Here is an 11619-nt window from a genome sequence, read left to right on the forward strand (position 1 = left end):
AATTTTAGTCTTATTTTACAATTTAAACTCGTTCTATTTCAATGTTTCATGTCTTCATCTATCTTCTTGTATGAGAAGATAAAATATGGTCTTTCACCGTTTAAACTCGCTCTATTTAAATTTCTTATGTTATTGTTCTAATTTCTAATGATAAAAGATCAAACTTACAAAACTACAAATGAGAAAGATTCATTTATAAATGCATTGTTTTAGATAACATTGTGAGAACAACTCTATTAATTACGATATTATTTGAAAAGTTTAAAAAAATAAATAAATAAATAAATTAGTCAATTCATATGTTGATTTGATCATAGTTAAATCGTAGTTTTGTTAGACCGAAATGAGCTGAATGTTGAACCACTGAATAAGAGTTTGTTCAACTAATATCATTTTTTACTTTTTATTTAAAAACAACACTTTTCAGTATTTTTATTTGTTTGCTTATCATATCACATTAACCCCAAAAGTGTGACCCAATTTTTGAAACATTTTATTTGTCGACCGTAGTTGATTTGGGTGTTAAGGAGTAAATTCATTCTAAATAAACAGAAAAAACAAACAAAAACTACCAATGGACCAACTCCCCCATCATGATCCAAAAGAAAATAAGAAACAATATCGAAGACGATATTAACCATTTGAAGATTGTAAACTAGCTTTAGCAAACATATCCGCTTTGAATGCATTTTGTTCTTTTCATCATGAATTTTGATTATGATATATGGTAAAGTCAGAAGAGGTAGTGTGTGCACACTCACAAGTTGAAACCAACCTCGTGTCCCACATGGTTTATGTCACCCACACCACACTAGATGTCACAGTGGCCATAACTTCAAAAATAAATTTAGGAAAAACATAACTTCATTTTGTTTATTTGCAGTTTGCACCCATGATCATTTTTTCTTTTTTCCCCTTTAAAATATAATATGACAAAACTACGACAAAAGTTATTTAATTGAATTTATTAAAGATATTTGGACTAATTCATTTTGATCTGTGGCTAAAATTTAGCTTGATATAAGAATGTCATCAAAAGTCTTGTTTGCAATTCAAAAAAGTAAATTATATCTTCAATTCACCAAGATAAAATCTAAATTATTATCATAATGATCCTTATAATATCAAATCCATTAAAATTAAAATGATTTTTTTTTATCAAAGACTATTTTTTGGTACATGAGAAAAGGGCAAATGAAAACAAAAACAAGTAAAATACTAAGCCCTAGGGAAAGCCAGTCTCAAAGGTATCAGCTTGAACAGCCAGAGGCTCAAGGATATCAACTAGAGAAACATTTTGAGAAGCTTCCAACTTTGTAAGATAGTTTGCACAAAATTTGCCCTCTTAATTGAGAGTGTGAATAAAGTGGAGGTTCCGGGCTTGAGAAGAAATATCCTTAGTAATCTTCATAAGGGATGCATAAGGATTAAAACACAGATCAATAGATTGAATCAAAGTAATGACCATTAGACAATTAGAGTAGAGAAAACAATGGACCAAGAAATATCCCTTGTCTCTCTATAACCAGGGGCCAAGAAATGGACAAAACATAAAAATAATTGCAAGGAGCTCAGCTCTAATATGTTTGTGGAGATGCAGAAAACCCAAAAATCCAATTATCGTCATGAGTTATAATAATGCCTCCAAATTCAAAATGCCCCTCAGCACTACTACCATCCACATTCATAGTATTCGCGATCACTTTTGAGGGATGACATTGTAATTGTACCCATCTTTGCATATTTTTATTAGATTAATAACATCATTGTTGTAGTAAATTTTTTCATGCTAATGATTAATAAAAAAAAATAGTATTATGGTATCATTGTTCTTATTTAACAACAACTAATCCCCTTGACAAAAAAGAAACGATGACTAATCTCCATTAAAAAATATGTTGAACGTGTAAGATGAATTATCCTTCTCGATCATGTTTTTTCGTACACAAAAATCATAATTTGAACTATCGATCAATTTCATTAAGATATCCAAATCCACATCAACCAACCAAAGTTTGTTTATATATTTTACTATATTAGTAATAATTGCTTTTATAAATATTAGAGTTTAATATAGATGAGAATAAATAATTTGCACAAGTCAAATGACGATATGTACTCAAAAAAAATGTAGTTAGAAAACATGACTCGTGTCGTACTAGAGTGTGGATTCAACAATGTTGTCAAATTAATGAACATCATCGTGAATAATAACTTAGTTGTGAATGTAAGTACTTCTACACAGACTTTTTGAGTCTTTGATTATTTTACCCTAACAGGTATCATCCGCTTAACTCATTACCCTTCACTTTGTATTTATGATATTAGTGAATATATCAATGTTAATTAGGTTAATTTGACAAAATAATCTTGCCTATACTTTATTTATACATTTTGGTTAATGAATCATCACAATGAACTTCATCTCATTCATATGTTGTTGCACATCTACTTTTTCATATCTAATGTAAGACTCTTGTTCAAACTTAACATACCAACATACCCTCGTTAATTTATGTGTAAATAATAGTAATATGATTTGAAGAATAAGCCTGAGTGAGTGATTGACAGCCAATTAAGAAGAAAAATAAAAACTTAGTACATTTTATGAGGTTCTTTTAACTAAGTTGATATTGATTTACTCAAATCCATAATTTTTTTTAAAAAATATTTGTTTTTTAATATAACAAATATTTTTATTAAGAGATATGGACCTAGTCTGTCTTGTTATGATGACCTTTTCTATACACTCCCATAATTAACCACTTGGTCACTAATTTCTCCACCAACCGCCCTATCCTATCTTTTAATTTATGAGTTGAAGAAAACAAGAATAAATACACAACATAATTAACAAAAGATAAAGTCATAGCCATATAAATATCACTAACCACTATATCGAAACATTGTCAAACATAGAAAGAAACAAAGATCCAGAAAAAGAGAAACCAGACATGGAAGGTTTACAAAGATCTGCAGTATCATTCAGAAGACAAGGTTCATCAGGGTTTGTTTGGGATGATAGGTTTCTACAAGAAGAAATAAACAAGATGAACCAGAATCAGAATCAACAAGAACAAGAAGACAAAGATGAGATCAAAGAGATGAACCGTGATGCAACATCACCACAGCTTGGACCAATCAATACTGTTCAAAGAAGTCGTTCCAACGGTGGAGGACGTGGTTACCGTACCGGAAAAGTTTCTCCGGCGATTGAGCCACCGTCTCCTAGGATTTCTGCTTGTGGGTTTTGTGGTGCTTTTGGGAAAGTTGGAGAGAAAAGGAAACCACCTAAGCATCGATCAAGGTAGTTTTTTTTTTACTGTTTTGTTGTATTTGTCGGTGGTTTGAAGCGTTACCGGAGATGGGATATTCCGGGGAAGGTGAAAGGTTTATGCTCTTTTGTGTAATGGTAATTACTTAATTAATTAGTTACTTTAGGTTTGTGGGGTATAGTATAGTACCTAGTGGTTGAGTTCATCATGAATTCGTTTTGTTATGATTATTATTAATTAAGAACATAATGATGATGAATCATGTTTTATTTTTGCTTTTGCTTTCTTTATTATCACAAGTCTTTGTTTACACCGTCTACAATTAAATGTTTTAATTCTCTTAGATATATATTAATATAGGTAAGTAAATTATAAGTACTAGATAGAGATACATGTTTTACCGAAATTATAGTTCAACATGATAAAAATACATCTTATTGTTACTCAAACGCGGTGAATCGAGTTTGAATCTCAATCTTCCATCGGTGCATGTGAGTTTTTAATATTTATTGTCATTTCGTTTATGTATCAAAACTACTACGATATATTAGTTTACACATTCGAATACTTTAATTTATTTATGTAAGTAGCTAGCTTTTAATGTTAGCATACACAAATGTAAATGGTTTACAAGTACACAAGCTTACGCCATGAACATTTGTATAAATTGGTCATTGAGTTACCATTGAAGTGGTTCTTGTCTTTGTAAAGGGTTCTCAATTTAGTTTATGACTCTATTAATATTTCAAATTAATATTTGTTTTTGTATAAAAAAAAAAAAAATCAATTTGATTCCTCGTCATGTGAGGAAAACATAAAGATATGAACTTAATTGAAAAACATTTGACAAATACATAGACTAGTTCCATGAAGCTACACTTATAAAACAAATTGTCTTTCAGAAATTTGAAATTAAAATATTGGAAAAAAAAAATTATAAAATTATGAAGATTTTGAATGATTCTAACAAAAATCCATTTTGAGGCTATAATAAGAATTTTTGTCCTCAAATAATATCAGAGAGTTTTGTCATCATCGTGGAAATTTCATTTTTTCTAGAATTAAGCTCTTCCTTAGAGGAGGTAGAAATCAAAAAATCTTATAAAAATTTGAGATGAATTCATTCTATTTTTTCCTTTTTGGAGGACAAATTTACATATTTAAATTTATGTGTTAGACATACGAATACCATATCCTGTCTATTTGGAGCTTAATGTATTTCAAAAGTTTTTAAAATAATTAGAAAATATATTTCGAAAAAGGTTTAGATTTTTCTTTCAAAATTAAAAAATTCGCTTTTTTTATACAAAAAATAAAATTTTTGGTGATAACTTTTTTTTCTAAAAGTTGATTTTTCAACTAAGCCTGACACCCTAACCTATTTAAACAAAACTCAGCTCGGCCTATTTTCACCCGTAGTGATGTCTCTCCATGTGTAGGACTTTATCTGAAAAATATTCTTCTTCAGTCGGATACTCCACAAGGAAATACAAGATCTTATGTTGTTAGAGCCAAATCCTGATATTCATTATGATTTCTAGTGATAATGAGGTACTCTGTACATAAATATTGGAACATGTAGATGAACCCTTCATATTAGATTTGATTTTTTTTTTCTTCTACTAATCAACGTCTTCACCATCACGCTTCCTTGATTAATCACATAAAGTAGTTGCTTCTTCCAAATTAGAACAATTTAGCATTTTAATCCAAAATCTCTGAGGTTGATCCGATGAAAAAACTCATGACCATTTTAATCTCGTAAGTTGACACACTCGGTTCAAACATAGGGAATCTGTAATGATTCAAGATAGGTCCATTAGAATATTATAAGTCCAAGTTATATTAGGTGATGAGTTATGTTTTCTAGAAAAATCCACTGTGACAGAGTCATAGGTGAAGTTATTATAATATCAAGGTTATAAATAAGTGATTTATCATTGTTATGATTATCAAATGAATGAATGAAAAATTTAATTATGTTAGAATAATATAGTCGTAATTTTTGTCCTTTTTAGAGTATGATATCTCTCATATAGGAACAACTCAAAAGTTGTTCATTACAGAATTAGTACAATAGAAGAATTCAAGCAGGAGAGAACATAGCTAGTATTAAACTCAATGAATTACTGGTTCTAATTCTCCGGATCTTAGGATGAAAATTGTTAGAAAACATGACTTGTAAAGATTAGTGAGATTGTTATTGATAGAATGAATAAAGATTAGTTATTATATGACTTATATATAGAAGGGTTAAATATGTTTTTGTATTTTTTAATGAAATTGTACAGAAATATGTAGATAATATTGTAAAAATATCTCCAAAAAAATAAATTAGAATTTTTTAACAAAACATAAATTATACATGAATTTTTAACCTCTAAAAATATCCTCTTAAAAAAAACCCGCCAAAAATATAAAAATTCATATTTAACTCATATTTTGTTAAAAAATTCTAATTTTTTTGGGAGAGATTTTTATAATTTTATAAATTTTTCTGCAAAATTTTATTCAAAAATATGAATTCTACATATGAGTTTACTTTAAAAGAGGGACTAAAAGTGAAGATGAAAATTGTTTGGGGACTAAAGGTTGAAGAAATTTTTTAAAGGGACTAAAAATAAAAAGTTGATATATTTTTAAGGACCAAAAACATTTAACTGTGTATATAAAATAAGAAATTAATGGGTTCGATGTCTTTTGTATAGAATATTTCAATCTAAATGGGGAAACAAGATTAGAACTAAAAATCTGCAGAAAGAAATTCCGTTCCTTGCAAGGTTTGGTAAGACTCACAACAAATTCTTCAATGAAATTAGACAGTTTTCTAACATAACCACATTCTAAGTTAGGTGTATGGTGCATAAATGTTGTCCTGTGGACAAATTTGTTTCTACAAATTTGTCATTCCTAGCTTTCCAAATCAACCAAATTGAAGCATGCCAAATAAGACGACGGTCCCGGATGATCTTCTTGTTCGACGACCCCACATTCCAACACAACCAATGATTGAACAAGTTTTGAGGGATAATAAACGTATTACCCACCCATCGGAAGAGCTCCAACCACACCCCTCTCGCCACATCATAATGCATGAAAAGATGGTTCGTTCTTTCCAGTTCCCTATCGCACAAGACACACCACAAAGCTACGTCCGGAGGGAGCGCATTTCTCCTATTGAGGTTAAACCCTCGTTGGGATCCTATCAAGCAATAACTTCCACGAGAGCGCTACCACTTTAGAGGGAGCCGGGCTTTTTCAAAGGTGATTAAACACTCTCAACTCCTCCCTCCCCCAATTATTCTCCAAGATTAACATAGTTTCCAATTTCTTGTACATGGACCACACCGTAAACACTCTTTCTTCCTTCAGTTTCCAAACCCAATGATCATGCTCATCAACCCACACGTGACCCTCCAAAACCGCCAAGAGGTTGTTTAGAAGTTCTTCCTCCCAAACAAAAAAGCGGCGACGCCAAGAGAATCTCCACTCCCTCTCTACACCATTAGACACCCAAATCTCCGCTACCGTTGCCTCCTTTTGGTTAGACATAGCAAATAATCTCGGAAATTTGTCTCGGAGAGGCAATTCTCCCCTCCACCGACCATACCAAAACTTAGTATCCTCTCCATTCATAACTCTTCTAACCACCTCCTCGTTAAACCAACCAACACCACCACTACCTTCAATATTAATAATGTCCCTCCACCACTTTGAGGAATTCGACACCCAAACCTCACCCCTCCTTCCACAACATTACCAATGTGATTACCATATTTCTCTACAAGAACCTCTTTCCAAAGGGCATGATCTTCGTTCAACAACCTCCATCTCCATTTGGCCAACAAACTAACATTCACCACCCTAATATCCCCCACATCAAGCCCACCTTTCTCCTTCGGTTGGCACACCGTTCTCCACTTAACCTAACTAATCTTACGCCCCCCCCGTGACACCCCCCCAAAGGAGCTCCCTTTGGATTTTCACCAAACTCGTCCAAACCTTTCCGGGCATTTTCAAAAAAGAGAGGTAGAAAATAGGAATTGCATTAATAACAGAATTCAAGAGGACAATCCTACCTCCAAAGCTAATGTATTTGTTACCCCAAGAGTTCAAACGAGACTTCCCATGCTCCAAGAGTGATTCCCATGTCGACACACAACTTGGATTCGCACCCATCGGTAACCCCAAATACTTGAATGGGAGGTTACCCTCGTTGCAACTCAAAAAGTTGCACGCCATATCCATAAAATCCTGAGTTACATTTAAACCAATTAAGCAACTTTTGAAAAAATTAACTTTGAGCCCGGATGCCATTTCAAATTCCCTAAGTAGAGCCTTAATTGTCTACAAATTATTCACCGTCGCCTTCCCTAGACAAATAGTATCATCCGCAAGTTGAAGGTGAGACAAGGACAATCCATCCGTATGAAACCGAAAACCTTCAAATAAATTGAGCCTCGCCACATTCCTCATTAACCCACTCAAACCTTCGGCTACCAACAAGAATAAAAAAGGCGCCAACGGGTCCCCTTGTTTGAGACCTCTATGAATATTGATTTCCTCCGTGGGGCTACCATTAACAAGAACCGACATACTACCTTCACACACACAAGCTTTCATCCAAGCAATCCACTTTGGTCCCAAACCCACTCTTTCCATCATATACACCAAAAAAACTCCAATCAACCGAGTCATACGCCTTCTCGAAGTCAACCTTAAGGATCGTCACCTCTTGATTTGATTTTCTTGCCCAATCCACCACCTCATTAATAACCACCACACCATCCAACAAATTTCTCCCTTTCACAAAAGCCAATTGAGACGAAGAAATGATGGAATTCATCACACCGACCAATCTTTTAGCCAACACCTTAGAAAGAAGCTTGTAAAGGCTACTAAGCAACGAGATAGGACGGAAATCCTTAAGCACCATCGGAGAGGAGACCTTAGGGATTAAGGCCACAAAGTAAGACAAAAAAACCTTTAGGAATCACCTTATTAGAATGGAATTGGTCAAACATAATCCTCACCTCATCCTTTAACAAATACCAAAACTCCTTGAAGAAAGCAAAATTAAAACCATCCGGGCCCGGATTTTATTACCATCACTATCTTTAATCACCCTCTCAATCTCCTCCCACAAAAAAGGAGCAATTAACCCCTCATTCTCCTCATCGGAAACTTGTTGAAACGGAACCCCATCCAACTTAGGGCGCTTCCACCTTTCCGAAGCCACTTGATTCGTAAAATAGTCAACCACCACCCGCCTAATTTCACTAGGAGATTGTACCCATTCACCATCAACAAAAAGCGCCGAAACATGATTACGACTCGCTCTCCCTTTAACACAATTATGAAAATATTTAGAGTTCGCATCACCCTCCTTAAGCCATCTTGATCTAGATCTTTGCACTATAAGAGAATCTTTCACCCGTAGTAAACGCAAAGATTCCCAAATTTATTTTTACGAAGTTGAACCTCCTCATCACTCAACAACCCCGCCTCCCCCGTAACATCCAACTCCACAATCTCTTCTACCAACAATAAAACTCTCGCTTCTACCCCCCATACTCCTCCTTATTCCACTCTTTCAATCGAAGTTTAAGATTCTTCAATTTCTCCTTCAAAATGAAGCCCATCCATCCCCCAAGATTATGGTTTCTCCACGTCTCTTCTACCAACAGCTTAAACCCCCTATTTTCCAACCAAAAATTGTTAAATCGGAACGGTTTCGGCCCCCAATCCCAACCACCCACTTTAAGGACCAAAGGGCAATGATCCGACACATCTCTAGGAAGCACCCATAAAGCCGAATCTCCCCACGCCCTCTTCCACTCATCGGAAACAAGAACATGATCAATTCTACTCATAGATCTCCCATTCGAGTGGTACCAAGTGAATTTTCTCCCCAACACATTTTTATCCTCCAACTCGACATCTCGCGCAAAGGCTTTATAAAGAGTCATTTCGATTATTTGAGAACCGGTGGCTTCATCATTAATCCCCCTTCTCTCCTCCCTTTCTCCAACCACATTAAAATCTCTCAAAATACACCAAGCCCAACGTTCCAAATTCGTTCTAGCCAACACCAATCTTTCCCAAAGCCTTTTCTTAGATTGCAAATCACATTTGGAATAGACATTAATAATGATACATTTAATTTTCTTCGCCCCCCATTCCAAGAACACACCTACAAAACCTTCTCCCGTGAACGTATAATAAAGCGTAGCCATAGACTTCCTCCATATGGACAAGATACCGCCACTATTACTTTCTGAGGGAAGGAAAGCCCAATCAAAATCATCATTACCCCAAATCGATGCACAAAACGGAGCCGAAATCACCTCCATCTTTGTCTCTTAAATTGCCAAAAAAATCAATCTTATGATGTCGTAATAACTCTTTAATTTTATTCATTTTCAAACCTCCTCCAAGCCCTCGTACATTGAAAGAGGCCACAATCATTGATCACCCGCTAGCTTCTCCCGCATAACCTTATGCTTTTGATCACCTTTTTCAGCATGAATTAATCTCTTAGACACCCCTTCCGCCATAGAAAAATTAAACCTGACCTCATTTTGTAATCCGAACAACTTGGACGCTTCAAATTGTTTGACTGGGTCGCGCTCCTCGTCAAGAGAAATAGACCCCTCTCTTTCCCTCCTTTGTTCTTCTATAATCTGCCTCAACCCTGATGAAGGTTGCCCTTTTTGTCGCTGATGGTGCAGTACAACAGCTCCACCATGCCCTTTTACTTCTAAAAAATCCATTGTCGCCCCCTCATTACACGCTCGTTTCGAGGTCACCTCTACCTCACTCCCATCAGCTTCCATCCCATACACCTTAGACCCTTCAAGACTTCGCCATCTTCTCCCCTTACTCTGTTTAAGTACATGCGCCTTAGGTACCAAAGAAGAAGGCACCATAGGATTATCTTTTATTTTGGTTTGATTCCGCTTCTATCTCCTTTTTAAAATATCTCGCTGCCTCCTTTCTTGCTCTTGTTCGTTCCCAGCAATTGAATCACTAAATTCAGAAATGTCTGAATCATCGTATAAGAATCTAGTATGTTTGTTGATTCTTACACCCCCTTCCATTAGAAAATAACTGTGTTTCAGGCACCACAGAAAGTTGATCAGACCTAGAAGACCCAATAGGTAAAACTGGGCCCAAAACCGGACCCAGTGGATGACCCGACCCACCTGATGTCACCGGTCCCACTTCCTTTCCCAAGGCTAGCGAAGTACAAGAATGCAGGGTCCCTTCTTCTCCAACCAAGGCACAAACAACTTCTACGAGAAGCTTCCCTTCACCCTCTCTCTCTCCCAACGGTCATTAGCCACATTGTATAGGTAGAGGTGCAGAACTTTCACCCAAAAAGGGTCCAAAATTCTTGGCCCCCCCAACATCATCATGTTGACGTTCTAGTTGTCCCCTCATACCATTGGGCTGTTCAAGACTACTAGGGCTGACCTCCACATTTCTAGGACTAGCTTCCCCATCATAGGATGAGTCACCCAACTCCATCCAACCACCTCCTCAGCTGCGAACCCCCCCAGAAGATTCCATCTCCCAAACCTTAGGATCCTCCACCCTATCCACCACCGTTACATCGCCCTCCTCCACCACTGATACCCCAAAAACCGCCCCCATCACATTAATCTTCACAACATCTTGAATAAAACCCATCCTGTTAGTAGAGACCAAGATCCTAGCCAAATCAAGTCTCCTCCTCTCAATAGTTGCTTCATCAAAATCCAGGAATTCTCCAAAAATAGAACCCAACTTCTTGAAAGTGGATTCCTCCCAAACATGAAGGGGAATACCATAAAATCTTAACCAAACCTTCCTATTTTTGGCTACCAAATTTGGAGTCCAACATCTGACCTCCTTAAAGATAGAACACCACCATTGATGATGCTCTCTTTGGACTCTCTCAATCTCACCAGCCACTGAAGATTGTAACAGGACCATCTTTCCCCCCATAGATGAGACTTTGATGCTACCACATCTTTCCATAATGAAACAATGTTGAAGAAGAACGGCTTCTTTGTAAACATGCAAGAAACCCACAAAGCTTCCATTCAGCACACCCACATCTCTTCACTTGGAAATAAATCCAGAGATACAACCTCCTCCTCCCTCCTTCCAGCAGCCACGTTACAGAACGACAAACCCTCCACCACCATGGCCTCCTTCTGACCTCTACCCTCTCCCTCCACCACCGTAGCCACCTTCTGGCCTCTCACCACCCCCTCACCTTCGTTACCTCTCCCTCCTTCCTCCCTCTCATCTCTCCCAAACCTAGCCTTATTCACCTTCAACTTGACATCCCCCCACC

The 11619-nt window shown here is 36.1% G+C and overlaps 1 protein-coding gene across 1 annotated transcript; it reads left to right on the forward strand.

Moving 5' to 3' along the window:
- Positions 1-2781: 2781 nt before the first annotated feature.
- Positions 2782-3585, forward strand: LOC11433077 (uncharacterized protein At1g15400). Its single transcript, XM_003597814.4, has one exon. It carries the CDS (start codon positions 2955-2957, stop codon positions 3309-3311), a length of 357 nt encoding a protein of 118 aa, XP_003597862.2. The 5' UTR covers positions 2782-2954; the 3' UTR covers positions 3312-3585.
- Positions 3586-11619: the final 8034 nt, after the last annotated feature.

This window comes from Medicago truncatula, chromosome 2, assembly GCF_003473485.1.
Source record: "Medicago truncatula cultivar Jemalong A17 chromosome 2, MtrunA17r5.0-ANR, whole genome shotgun sequence".
Classification (NCBI taxonomy): Eukaryota; Viridiplantae; Streptophyta; class Magnoliopsida; order Fabales; family Fabaceae; genus Medicago; species Medicago truncatula.

Excerpts from the sequence above, each read along its gene's own strand:
- LOC11433077 (XM_003597814.4), top strand. The coding sequence starts at position 2,955 with ATGGAAGGTTTACAAAGATCTGCAGTATCATTCAGAAGACAAGGTTCA.